Source organism: Euphorbia lathyris, chromosome 1, assembly GCF_963576675.1.
Source record: "Euphorbia lathyris chromosome 1, ddEupLath1.1, whole genome shotgun sequence".
Taxonomy (NCBI): Eukaryota; Viridiplantae; Streptophyta; class Magnoliopsida; order Malpighiales; family Euphorbiaceae; genus Euphorbia; species Euphorbia lathyris.
This window is the reverse complement of record NC_088910.1, coordinates 92,555,475-92,569,835: the sequence shown is the minus strand read 5'-3', so window position 1 is coordinate 92,569,835 and position 14,361 is coordinate 92,555,475. Positions and strand designations below refer to the sequence as shown.

The following is a 14,361-nucleotide window of genomic DNA, read 5'->3' as shown; positions in this document are numbered from 1 at the left end:
TCTGAGGTGTCGGTCATTTTGAATTTTGAAATAACCGTTGGAGGGAAACGGCTTCATGTCGTTGTCATCCTGTCTTGCTCAGAGCTCTCGGCCAATCAGATTTGAGTATCTTCTGTCCTAGGTCAGCTTTTGGTCAGCTTGGCAGAATGTCTCTCCATTTATGGTAAGGTCAACTAGACAGCATTCTGTGTCTTCTGAACTTTACCCAAAGTGGAAACACTTTGTCTGGAAGTTGTTCTTGCTCAGCTGCTGTCTTGTACTCTTTGTCGAATCAACTCAGCAGCTTCGTCCCGAAGTTGTTCCAGGAAGGTCTTCTAGATCCTTCTTCCGCTGAGCTGCATTTTATACATAACGACAGCGTTTTGACATACGCGGGCCGAGTTGCCTTAAACTGTTTGACTTGGGCTTTGACTTCCGTATTGGGCTTTGGGCCTTTTAATCTTTGTGTCTTATAAACAATTTAACTCAACATTGAACAAACACATTAGTAGAATAAATCAAAGCATTTAAACTTAGTGTGTTTAGAATATTTCTTAATTACACTTAAACAATTTTGTCAAATCAAAATTATGTGGAAAGATGTTTCAACAAACATAACATCTATAATATATATTGTGTTGTGCGTTATATATATATAAATTGTAGTTAACTAAATAATATTATATATACATTGAATTCGTAAATTTATAAAAATAATTTTAAATTTAATTTTTATTCAAAATATATAATATCTTGAATTTATTTCGTCTATTATTTTTTCTCCATTTTTATCCTTGTTTTTAGTATGATTAATTTTAAAGAATCTTATTGTGTTCAATATATTCACGAAAACTCACTACAAGAAAAACGCAAAATAGAGACCAGAGTTTGAGACCGACTCTAAATTTGGTCTCAACATTTGCAACACATACGGTATCTAACGTGTTTTCTGGGTTGCAAAGATAATATTTGACTTGTTGACTACATTAGAGACACAGAACATGTCTTAAAGGTACGCGAGTTGCAAATTTTACTCTTGCAAAATCAAAGAGTTGTTGTAATGTTTGGGCGCCAAAATTGCCGCCAAAATTAAAGTGGGAAATTACTACTTACCCCTTAATCAGAACCATTAGAAAGTGAAAATTAAGGGGTAAAAAGTAAAAAATAAAAATTACTACTTATCCCTTAATCGAACCATTGATATTTTCACTACCCCTTAATCACAACCATCTGATTTAACCTAAATAAAAAGTTGACCCTTTGATTTATCCTAAAAGAAAGAGAACGCACAGTAAAACCTAAAACTAGATATTACGAGACTCTCCTCTCATGTCTTCTCTCTGTTCTACTAAAAATCGATTTTAGTGTTAGGGTTCTCAGCCATGTCTTCCAGAAACCCATTTTGCTAAAATTTTGTTTCACACAAGGTGGGAAAGAGAAAGGGAGGAGAAGAAGATACAGAGGAAGAAGGGTTTTGTTATGAAGACTCAAATTCGTTGTTCTACACAAAGTAAGAGCCTCTTTTCCTCCTTTTTTGTGATTTAACTTTCTAGGTTTTTGAGTTTTTATGGATTTTAGCTATGAAAAGTGCAATTTCTTTCCTTTCCTTATTTCTTAAAAAAGTTTCTTTTTGAATGATGGCCGCATTGCTTCTTTTTCTTCAGCTACAAAACATACAATTTTCTCTTTCGAGTCTGCGTGTGTATTTCACTCTCTGTGGAACTTATCTTTGCCAATTTGTCAATATTCAATTATTCATCCCCCATTTCTTCGTGGGTACAGTACAAAAGATGAAAGTCAGGTTCTTAGAGAGATAAGTATCGTCTTCGAAAATCACTAGTAACCAAAAAGATGCATATTTTTTTTAAAATCCGTCTTGGGTTGTGGTGGCTTCGTAGTGTGAACTGTGTCATTTCATTTCTTGACTTTAGCTACTTTTGCTACTTCCCATAGGATGCTCCTTGGTTCTTGCATATGGATTTTAGTTAGCTTTTTGGACTTTACTGGTTGTGAGTGTCTTTATGCAATGCTTTAAGGTGAGGAGTTTAATAAACCTCTACTATATAATACTCGTGTTGGTTTTGTTAACAAAATCACTCACTATTTGCATGGAAAGTTTCTAATTTTTCACTAAAAAGAATCCCTGAACCATTGTTTCAGACTAGATTTTGCAAATAATAAAAAAAAGACTTGAAAGAAGTCACAGTAGAATAGGAAATGAGCATTTAGTGTAACAAATGTGAACTGCAATCCTCCTCATGTTTAACCAAAGGACTCACTATATCTTATCATGTGAACTAGTGAGTTCTGGACCCAAGGAGATATGTGATACTAATATTTAATGTATGGCTGTCTAGGTTAAAAGCTGATATGGAATTCTTCTGTTTCTTATCCTTAAAACATGAGGTATTGTATTGAGCATCACCTTCTCGAATTCTTACAATTTAAGCATATTCCTTTCTGAAAGTGAAGATCCCTGCTGAACTTCAATTTGGGGAAGGAAATGCTAAAAATGGTGGCAATCTGATACTACTGATGAGATGGCAAGACAAGTGCTAAAATGTGCATTTTAATTGACAACTTCTCATTTGTTTCAATCTTATTCACATATTCAATTATTATTTTTTATTGGACTCTAATTTATGGAAGGAATTAAAGTGAGTCTCATAGAATAGAATAGAATAGGATAAAAGTGAACCTGTTCTGGTATAGCTTGAATTATTTATCACTATTTCCAGGAAAACTAGTTAAAAAAAACATGTTCCTGGTATGGTATGTGGCTAGGCCAGGCCAGGCCATGTCAGATAAAGAAAGAAATACCACATATTTCTAAAATCTTATCCCCCACTTCCAATTGTAAATGCTTGGATTCCATTCATTTCAATAGCCAATACTTTTTGTTTTTATTTTTTAATTAGCTTTCTTAATACCATTTACTCCTTTACATGTGCTAATATACCTTTCTTAATACTTGCTTCTTTCTGAGATTCGACTTTCCTTTAATAATACTACACCCCAACTTCTTTTACTTCAACAAATTCCCATTACATTTTTTATAGGAACTCACAGAAATACTAGAGAACAGAACATAACTTGCACCCTTCTAGATATTGGCACCGTTGTATCCATTGTTCATGTTTTTCATGGATTCAAATCTAGGGCCCTTATCTAAAAACTTAGTTGTGGAATAGAGCTTTAGGTAATCTTGAAACCTGTAGCCATGAGGATACACCAGTTTGGAAGCCGGAGAAATGATGGCATCACCAGCAGGGTTGTAGAAGGTAGCAATGGAGATCCTGCTTCCATTCTTGTCAGCCAGGAAACGGTGCAAAGCACTTCTATACCTTCCATTACTCAAAACTTCTAACTGACATTTGGTAAACATGAATTATTTGTGTGGTTATAGTAAATCTTATGTTGAACCCAATTATCAACAACCATTAATGGACTCACAGCCAAACCACTAGCCCATAGCTGGTTTGCACCATACTTGATGTTGCTGGGATTAGCAAATTGACAACCCATTTTGTTCCTTTGATACCTGACGAGTCTACTTGAGGCATTGGCTAGCTTTTCCCTCCATTTAAGAGGCCTAATGGCTACTGGTGATCTTGCTTGGTTGTGTGCTTTTAGATACTCTCTAGCTCTGGATTGCAGGGGCTCTACCCCATGGGTTAGGCCTTGGTTTATGGCTAAAACTAGAAGAGAAAGAAGCAATGGAGAGGACATTTTTTTTTCTGTTTTGCAAGTGATTTAATGAATTAGAGGTTTGGTTGACAATCAATTTATAGGGGATTGGATGTGGTGTGGACACTCCAACATGTACAGACTTTGCAACAGGTCAAGATTATATGGGTCAGATATATGAATATATGAGAGTTTATGTATGATAGGTGATAGTACCAATGTAACCATCGAGTCGAGGTAAAAGACTGAGAAGGTCGGCCTGAGTGATGACAATAGGATGAGAATAAATTGAATTCCATTTAAAAATGAAGAGAAGTGATCAAAACTTAGTAATAAGGTGAATTTTTAATAGATGTAGATGCGTTTTAAAATCATAGACAAGAACAAGATTTGTTTGAAAAAATTAGAATGTACACACTTTAAGCAAGTTTTGGGTTTTGATTATAAAGATTCCATTCATCCTTTTTTCATCTGCTACTATTCTTTCTTGTCATGAATGAGCTTTGAATATGTCTAAAAAGAAGTAGGAAAGACTTGCTAGCTGCTAATCATGCATAGACATAACAAATTTTGTTTTAATTATGAGTTTGATGCATCTAGTTAAATGTACAGAGTCACAAACACTTTATAGGATGTATGTCCTAGGAATAGAGACTTTTGCACTGAAGGAGAATTCTATAGTGTTTATCTCCTGCTGTTGATGTTCTTCTCAATTGTGTGTTAAATTGTCATACTATAGTGTTTACCCGAAGCAGAATCTAGATGTGTATTTGCAACCTCTGATATACGAATTGATAAATCTTTGGCAGAATGGAGTTGATGCTTATGATGTTTCGTTAAAGCAAAACTTTACCCTGCGAGCTGCTTTAATATGGACTATCAGTGACTTTCCAGCTTACTCAATGTTGTCTGGATGGAGCACAGCTGGGAAAATGGCATGTCCCTACTGTATGGAACATTCAAATGCATTCTCATTGCCAAACGGTCGAAAAACCTCATGGTTTGACAATCATCGCAAATTTTTGCCTATGAACCATAAATACAGAAGAAACAAGACAAAGTTTAGACTTAATTGCATTGAGAGAAGACCCCCTCCACCCATTAAGACTGGTCAACAAGTATTATCTGAGATAGAAGATCTATAGTTGCGGAGAGTAACTGAACTTGATTCTGAACATGTGAATAAGCAAATTTGTGGCCCAACTTGTTGGTGGAAGAAGAGAAGCATTTTTTGGGATCTTCCTTATTGGAAAACTAATATGGTCCGTCACAATCTTGACGTGATGCATATTGAGAAGAATGTATTTGAAAATGTGTTCAACACTGTAATGAATGTAAAGGGTAAAACGAAAGATAATTCTAAAGCCCGTGAAGATGTTGCTTTGTTCTATAATAGGGCTTCTCAAGGATATTATCACCGGTAACTACCCAAAGGTTTGTTACACTTTAAGTCAGGCTCAAAAAAAAAGTGTGCGATTGGGTTAAGCTATTGAAAGTTCCAGATGGTTATGTCTCTAACTTGGGTAGATGTGTTGATGATAAAAAAAGCTAAGCTATTTGGCATGAAGAGTCACGACTGTCACGTTTTCATGCATCGTTTGCTACCCATTGCACTTCGTGAGATGCTTCCAAAAAATGTTTGGGAAGCTATTACAGAGTTGAGTTGTTTTTTCAAAAACTTAACATCATATGTGATCAGAGTTGATGATATGGCACAATTAGAGCAGGAGATCCCAATAATTCTTTGCAAACTAGAAATGATATTTCCACCAGGATTCTTCGACTCAATGGAGCATCTTCCAATACATTTGCCTTATGAAGCTAGAGTTGCTGGTCCAGTTCAATACCGATGGATGTATCCATTTGAAAGGTATTATAATTCACTATATAAGTTTCCTAGTTCCTATTCTATCCTCTTATGTCATTCTTGATTTCATTTATATGTAGATTTCTAGGCCGCCTAAAAAAAGTGTAAAAAACAAAGCACGAGTTGAAGGTTCAATCTGCAATGCATATTTGGTGGAGGAGTCATCTAATTTCTGTTCATACTACTTCAAGCCGCAAGTCTATATGTGCCACCGCCAAGTGCCTCGCAATGATGATGGAGGTGATAATAATATCGGGGATAAGTCGAGTTTGATGTTATTCTCATACAATGGTCGCTATAGTGGACGTGTGAGAACAAGATGGTTGGATGATAAGGAGCATGTAGCAGTTCACTCTTACATCTTGTTGAACTGTCTAGAAGTGAGGCCATATGTGGAGTAAGCTTCATATAATGTTAATTTACAATTTAACATTGGTAAATATTCATGTCTTGAACTGTTACTATACTAGGTTATATAAGGAACATTTGCAAGGTCTAGACCCTGATGCTACTGATTCAGCCATCGAATCTGATGTGGATAAACATTTTGCCAAATGGTTCTTCAATTTTGTAAGTTGCAGCTAACTTGCTAATAATTAATAGTGTACATCATTAACCGTTTATGTTATTGATTAAATTTTTCTTTTTTTTTAATTAGAGTCAGCAGAATGCAATGGAGAACCATTGTGTTGCTAATTTGGCTCTTAAACCGTCCCAAATGGTGATGACATTCGATGTATATTTTGTGAATGGTTATAGATTCCACACAACATCGCATAGTGGTGACCGATCAACTTCAAACAATGCTGTTTGCATCTTTGGAGATGGCTTTGAATATTTTGGAGTGATTGATGAGATAATTGAAGTTTCTTATCCTGGTTTACCGGTTCAAAAAACTGTGGTGTTCAAATGCACATGGTATGACCCTATGCCAAATGTCGGGATTCGAGTTCATGATCGGTACAACATCGTTGAAGTTAATATGAAGCGCAAATTTAAGAATTATGAGCCATTCATTTTGTCTATGTAAGCGACCCAAGTTTACTTTGTTTCTTATCCTTCTTTGAAGCATGATAAGGTTGATTGGGTTGTTGCGTGCACAGTTAAACCTAGAGGAGTCTTCGACATACCAGAGAATAAGCTTGGTGCTAACAACGACGCATTTCAAGAACAAGAGCCTCAATTAATTGAAGTTGAAGTTTCGCATGAAGATGATATTCCTTTAAACAGTGTAGATAATGATCCTTATTTTGAGTTGCCAGGAGAAGAAACTGATGAAGAAGAGGTTCTGATTTCTGAATCTGATAATGAGGATGAGCTTAGCGATAATTCAAATGATGATATCGATCTTAGCGACGATGGAAGTGATTAATTTCGAGTGAAATTTACATTATTATGTTTGTTGTTGACTTTAGAAGACTATTTTTTGCTTATTACATGTTGAATTTATGGTTATGAATTTTTATGGATTATAGTCGAATTATTTATGGCAATTAAATTCTTTTTAATGTCTTGAAAGAAAACTACTATCTGTTTGATTGTTTCTTGTTTTAGTTTATATGTGACTTTACAGGATGGGTGAAAATGGAGATCAAGAGGGAGGTGGTGATAAGAGCACACCCAATAATGGGAACAAGGGCAAGAAACCTATAAGGATGTTATTTCCTAGAACTATACCACACTACTTGCAAAACATGCATTTGGTTTCTTCGACTTCACGTGTTCGAGAGGCATCGCCTTCACAAGTACAAGAGACACCTCCTACACATTCATCTATGAATGAGACATTGCCTTCATCCACAACGGATCCTGATACTCAGTCTACTACGTTGCATGGACCGCCTATGCAACCTTTTGTTCCACCACAATCTCAGCCAAGTAAGATACAACTGCACTTCCACTTTTTTTTTGTTCTCTTTTTGACACGACCTATAGGCAATTTCCTCAGATCCTCACCATGCCGTAGTTGAGATACTGAGAATCAGGTCTGCCATATTTTATACTAAGTAATTTCTAGTTTGAATATCTTATATTCTTATACTAAAAAAAAGGACACATTATTATAGTTATGTTATGGTATATATTTTCATGCAATGTAATTATAGACCGCGCTTACATTTTCTTTTGTATAATCTCGGTAAGTTGAAACTCTTCTACCAAGTATGAAATAGGTTGAGAAACTCTGCGAGAAACTCTTTTCAAAATTTGTTTCCAATTGGTGTAGCAAAATCATTTTCCATCTGTTTTCAGGTATCTTGATTTTTGAAAAATTAGCATACACCATTTCTATGCACTCAATGGAGAAGACTTATTATCAAGTTCTCTGATTTGTATACATAATAACATATTGTTTTGTGTGTTAAGTACAAACATGATTTTCCTATTAATTGATCTCATATTGGTATATTTATGCTTAAGATTATGAACAATCAAATTTGTACATGTGAAATTCTTAACTGCTTCTGCTGTCACTTGTTGATCTTTCTTGTTCTGAGTTTAACTGCCAAAAATATGGCAGACCTGATTCTTAGTATCTCAAATATTCTTTAGCTACTGAACTATAAAATACTAAATTTTTAGCTACTCAGCAGGTTCCAGCGCTGCAGGATCTTCCGCTCCTTGCTCAATTACAACAAGCCGACGCTATGCACCACGAAGGAATATATCAACTGATGCGCCAAGAGATAATAATGACAGATTCATTGTTGTACTTGGAGTAGATAACAAGTACATTAAAGCCCATATGTGACAAGTAGATAATAAGTTGTCTATTAACATGTATTTATTTAAGAATTGATATAGTGTGTGATGCAGGTTTATTGATCATCATATTGCGACGGTGGTGACAGGCATCTTTCAACAATATCTGCAACCAGTCGCATATACATTTCAAATGCTATCAGATGCAATGCTGGAAAAATATTGGGAGGAGTTTAAGGTATTCAAATTATCCATTGCAATTTCAGCTTGAAAAGTTTATTACTCAGCAATCTGTAAATTTTTACAGAAACGATGTGTATGGGACACTACCAAATATTCTGATGACATAATAAGGAAGGCGTTTATTAGCAAACTCCAAGATCGCTACAAGGGAACATTGAATAGGATAAGAAAAGCTGGAACAAGGCCTATTTGGTGCCCCGAAGATGTTTGGGAGCCGTGGCAGCGTATGTGGGGCACTCCTGAGTTTAAAAGGAAAAGTGAGCTTGCCAAAAAAGAAAGGGTAGGAGAAGATGGTGTGGCAAAAGGAACCCATACTGGTGGTTCATATGCCCATGCAAAATCTGCACAAAAGCTTGTATGCTACTTGACATTTTAGATACGTTTAATTATGACCAGATTATGATAGCATTTGGCTTTAATTATTTTATTGGATATACATTTGTTAATTCAGTTTATACTCCATTCAGGAAAATGAATTAGGCAAGAAACCTACTGCTGACCAAGTATTTTTATGGGGACACACTCACGAGCACGATGGAGTTTCATTCGTTAATAATCGTTGTAAAGTAATTCAGGTAATAATTCACTTTACTTGTTATTAATCAGTCTTTTGAGGCTATGGGGTGAATATAGTGACATATGGTGCAATTTGTAGCTTGCATCTTGCAGTTATTGTGATGTTGTTTCGGTTAAATGTGGCTAATGAGTTTTGGATTTCAAGGTTTTGAGTTTATGCAACTTATGAGAAATTTAGGCCTTATTTACACAACTTATATGCAGAATGTAAAAAAGTTCAGCAACCTTTGGGAATATATGCTGCTGCAAAAAATTGCATGATTTGTTCCAAGTGTAGAAAATTGTTTAATTTTGGATTGGTAAACATGCTTTGCATCTCTGACAGTATTTAAATATGCTTATGTATGGATGTGGGCTTTATGTATCAACCAATTGACTAAACTTCATTTAATTTATCAACAACTCACTTGACATTAATTATCAATTTTGTTTTCATTGACAATTGTAGGAAAACTATGTGAACAATATTACACAACAGGTTGAACAAATGGCTCCCGAGATGACTCCCGAAGAAGTTGGTGAACAACTTAATGAAATAGAAGCATTCTATGTGGCTATTGGAGGAATTAACAGAGATGGGAGGATTTATGGACTTGGTTCAGCAGCTTCCAATTATTTTCGGGACCGCATGTCACATCCTAGAAGTGCAAGAGCAGCGACATCTTCAACTTTTGGTGGTGCATCTACCTCAACTGCTAATGTACAGCCTGATATTCAGTCAATACAGGAAAGGCTTAATGGTTTCAATGCCGAGAGGGCTCGTTTTATAGAGCATCTAGAGCGGGTCGATGAACGACAAGAACGTATGGAGCAATCACTTGATCTTATAACACTACGTGTTGGTGCCAATGAAGTTAGCGAGCTTCGCTTGCGACTGATAGAGGTAGAGACCCAACTTGGCCCATCATTAAGGCAACTCCAAACTGCTCTCAGTCGACTTGAGGCCTTAGAGAGGTTAGACCGTACGTGACTAACTTAGATTCATTGATCCCTTGGTTGTGTCTTCTTAGTATAGTTTTTTTTTTGAAAGAGGCCATTGGTTCTTAGGTTGTCTCTTTATGGTATGTTTTTTTGAAAGAGGTCAAAGGTCCTAGATTGTCTCCTTTGGTATAGTTTTTTGAAGAGGTCAAAGGTGCAAGGTTGTCTCTTTTTGGTATAGGATTTGGAAAGAGGGCGAGTATGAGACATAACATCCCAACTTTTTGGTAGTTAGATTGTTATCATTTTGAGATCTTATCATTAGCTTTAAGCTAATTTGGATATGTAAACATTAACTTCAACTAATATTTTGTTAAATATATTATCTTGTAGATTTTATTATGGAACTTTGTGAATGGTTATATGATATTAAGTATTACAGCATGTTAATATTGAAACCCGATAATAGAAATGTACAGGGAAAATAAGAAAAAAAGCTCTCCACGAAATGCTGCTATTGCTGCTAAAATTGAACAGTAAATGCAGGTTTACCGATAAATTTTTTTGTCCATACTCTGTCGGTAATCCGTTGGTGAATTGTAGATTTTGATGATGTGTTTTGAGATGGAGTAGAGTGGCTAATTTGTGTCTCAAAGATTGCGACGTGACTCTGCTACCAAGCATGGTCTCAAATATTTGAGACAATGTAGAGTAGCTAACTTGTGTCTCTAAGTTTGCGACGCGACTTTGCTACCAGTCTTGGTCTTTAATGTTTGCAACTCGTAGCTGAACTTTGCTACGAACATCCTTTGCAACTTGCGAAATTGAGACCAACCTTACCTGGTTGCAAAACTACCAAAACTGGTCTCAAAAGTGTCTTAGAGACCAGGTTAGAGACCAAAGACATGGTCTCTATTTCGCGTTTTTCTTGTAGTGACTGATTTTTTTTATTATATAAAGTTGATACATTATTAGAGAGAAACTCGAATAGATTATCATATTTTTACTTAGATGACGTTTGATAAAACTGAAAACTAAGTGCTAGAAAAATAAGTATTGAATTTTAAGTGCTGAATATTATAAATGCTGAAAATATCAAATGATGTAACTGTTTGATAAATACTAAAATTAAGTACTGAATTTAAAAATATTAGGTGATAAGTTGAACTTAAAATGTTAAGTTAAATATTTTGACTTATCCAAATAAGTGATTTTTTTGACTTAACTAGAAATTTTAAGTTGAATTATCAAACAAGTTTAAAACCAAAAAGTACTTAATGTATTAATTTTAAGTGTTGAACTTCGTTATCAAACATGCCCTACATAACAAAAAATGATAGGAAAAAATAGTTCAAAAATGTTATTTTTAAAAATCGAATTTGAAAAATAATTCTAATTAATATCTATACCTAATAAATTTATTTCATTTGCTTATACAATTTCAAATAATTTATGTCATCAGTTATAAAAAATATGGAAAATTGTAACTTGTTTAATTTTATCATTTAATAAAAGGTTAAAGGTTAATTCCAAGAATAATTCTTATGATTTGAATGATTTAGATCGGTATTTGTGGTATTTTTAGGGCCTGTTAGCTAATAGTTGTTGCGGTTGATGTTAGCTGTTTGCAGTTGCAGTAAGCTGTTAGCTGTTTGTTATTAGCTGTTTAATTACTAGTGTTTGGTAAAATTATATTTAACTGTTACTGTTCGGATTTAAAATGTCTAAAATGGACATGTTTTAAATTAGGGATAATTACAAAACTAGTCCAATTTTATAACCCATTTACATTTTTAGACTAGTTATCCAACTTTTTACAAATATAGGCAATTTTGTAGAATTTGGACAACTTTACCCTTACTTTCCCCTTCCCTGTTTTTTCGCCCTAATCTATCAAACGAGGAAGACTGCGACTGCGATAGACTCGATAGGAAGGAAGAGGAGGAAGACTGCGATAGGTGAACGACCAACAGCGAACAGCGACGGCGTAGGCGAACGGCGAACAGCGAACGACGTAGGTGAACGGCGTAGGCGAACGGTGAACAGCGACGGCGAACGACGAATCTCGTTCCGACAATCTCGTTCCACCATGGGTAAGGGTAAGAAGGAATCTCAGAGCAAACGAAAGTTATGTTAGCTATTTCCCTAAATCAAATACCAAATCTTTTAACTTCTCCATGGTTATTGAGCAGTAGTGCTGATATTTGTTTTGGGTTAAAGAATGTTTTGGGGTTAAAGAATGTTTTGTTGTTTTATTATGTTAATGTTGTGAATGTTTCAATAATCTATATAAAAGAGCATCAAATTTTTTCTGTTATGTTGATTATAAACATTTGATTGATGAACGAGGATAGAAATTGTTTGTTGTTCTTCCTTTTCCCCAATTGTGAATTGCACAGATTCTCCTCGATTTCAATGTTTAATTTTAGCTAATTTTCGTTAAAGTTTAGAGTAGGTGCAATTGAAGGTATATTTTGGAGTTAGTGATTGAGAGTTCAATAAATTTAGGGACCTAATGCTGATATTTGTATGCTGTTAAAGAATTCAGGTGGTAGGTTTCGGGGATATGATTTGAATAGGGCACTGCTTCCTAACTTAGAATACATGAAGAGTTGTGGGATTTGTTCCTTGCAGATTTCTGCATATGTTTGTCGATACTTTGTGGCTCTTTTTGTACTTCATATTGACTTTGTGGTATTATGATTGTGATTGGATGAACTAGAAGGAGATCAGTTGTATTGTGTATGAAAAAAAGTTAATCATTTGATGTGATATTCTATCAAAGTTAGTTGCATTAATCTCATTTTGTTATTATGTGAAATGCGACAGGTACGACATGCTATATAATCTGTCTCCTATCGCATTTTAAAAAATACGACAGATACGACAAACTATATAATCTGTCGCCTGTCGCATTTTATGAAAATACGACAGGTATGACAGACTATTTACTCTGTCGTCTGTGGCATTTTTAAAATACGACAGGTACGACAGCCTATAGATTCTGTTATTTGACGTATATTTTCTATTATATTCTCTGTATTTGTATGATTATTTGTCTTATTTGCAGCATCATCAAAGGGTATCACAACAGAACAAAAGGAGAAAGACTGAGATAAAGTTCAAATTCTCATTTGCCCTAAATTCATCCGCTCAAGTATCTAACAGGTTTAACACGTCCGTGCGTGCAGTTATCAGAAAAAATTTGACTCCTAAACAATTAGACTTATTTAGGGCATGCTGTTTCGGAGCTTATCACAGACGAGATTTTCCCTCTCTGTCCGAGTTGTTTATCCACACGTTGTTAACTAGACAGATTACTCTAGTTGAAACATGTGATAAGGAGATATGTTTCAATGTGAGGGGATTGGAGTTGAGATACACTGCAAAGGAGTTTGGGATAATTATAGGATTGCCCTTTGGAAGCACAAAAGCAATAACGAAAGGGATGAAGAAGATGATGACTAAGGGAGGATTTAAGAATAAGTTTTTGGTAGGCAAACTAATGTAAAACACGAAGACATATATGGGAAGTTCATAGGAACGGATTGGGCCAAGCAAGACGATGGTGATGCAGTTTTGATGGCAATGCTATATTTCATACATGGCAAAATTTTGGAATACAAGCGCACACGAAAGGTTCGTCCTTACATTATGCCCTTGCTGAGTTCCTAGAGATGTTCCACAAGTATCCGTGGGGTGTGGTGGCTTTTAATGAGAGCTTGAAGACTTTGAAGTCGGCTCTAGATAAGAGAAGTTTTCAGGATATGGTTGAGGGGAAAAAGGAGAAAGGTCGGATTCCATATCAACTGTATGGTTTTACTCATGCAATCCAAGTATGAAATTTTTGTATACTTGTCTGCTTTATGTGTACTTGTTATAGTGTATAGAATATTTATGTATACTTGTTGCTTGATGATAGGTTTGGATTTTTGAGATATGGAAAGCTACCAATATCTTTTATACAAGACTCGAATGTGAATCCACCATTCCCCACGTGCTTCGGTGGACACAGTTAAAGACCGCGCAATTGTCTGAAATACATACATTGTTTGAGGTAAGCGAACATGTTGTACGAGTTGCTATATTTAGAAAGCTTTTTCACTTATTACATTTGGGAATTGTTTTGTAGGAAGCTGATCCTCCTGAACATACAACCATTGAACCAGAAGATGGAGAGAAGCAATGTGGTTGGTTTAAACAACTTATGGACCATTTGAAGGAGGAAGCAAAATATGAGGATGAGGACAAGGCAGGGGAAGATAATGAAGATGACGACAGAGAATATGGCGAAGAGGAAGAAAATGAAGAAGATGAAGAGGGAACAAAAGAAGTTGAGGTGGACGAGGAAGAAGCAGATGATGATAACCAGTTTGTAATCCGTCCAAGAA

General features: G+C 35.3%; 1 protein-coding gene across 4 annotated transcripts; it reads left to right on the top strand.

The window, feature by feature from the left end:
- Positions 1-1,297: 1,297 nt before the first annotated feature.
- LOC136206846 (uncharacterized) lies at positions 1,298-10,360 on the top strand. 4 transcript variants are annotated; one of them, XM_065998044.1, is made up of 11 exons: positions 1,298-1,489; positions 4,476-5,536; positions 5,614-5,913; positions 6,004-6,103; positions 6,192-6,559; positions 6,637-7,411; positions 8,122-8,260; positions 8,348-8,471; positions 8,541-8,831; positions 8,944-9,051; positions 9,501-10,360. In XM_065998044.1, the coding sequence occupies exons 6-11, from the start codon at positions 7,108-7,110 to the stop codon at positions 10,020-10,022; spliced, it is 1,488 nt and encodes a 495-aa protein (XP_065854116.1). In that variant the 5' UTR covers positions 1,298-1,489; positions 4,476-5,536; positions 5,614-5,913; positions 6,004-6,103; positions 6,192-6,559; positions 6,637-7,107; the 3' UTR covers positions 10,023-10,360. The 4 variants fall into 4 exon arrangements, with proteins under 4 accessions (XP_065854116.1, XP_065854110.1, XP_065854131.1 ...); XM_065998038.1 differs by having other exon boundaries at positions 5,614-5,930; XM_065998059.1 differs by having other exon boundaries at positions 5,614-5,930; positions 8,125-8,260; positions 9,501-10,359.
- Positions 10,361-14,361: the final 4,001 nt, after the last annotated feature.

Coding starts and splice junctions, on each gene's coding strand:
- LOC136206846 (XM_065998051.1), top strand. CDS start 7,108: ATGGGTGAAAATGGAGATCAAGAGGGAGGTGGTGATAAGAGCACACCC. Junction 8,261..8,347: donor GTACTTGGAGTAGATAACAA/GTACATTAAAGC, acceptor TGTGTGATGCAG/GTTTATTGATCATCATATTG. Junction 8,472..8,540: donor AATATTGGGAGGAGTTTAAG/GTATTCAAATTA, acceptor AAATTTTTACAG/AAACGATGTGTATGGGACAC.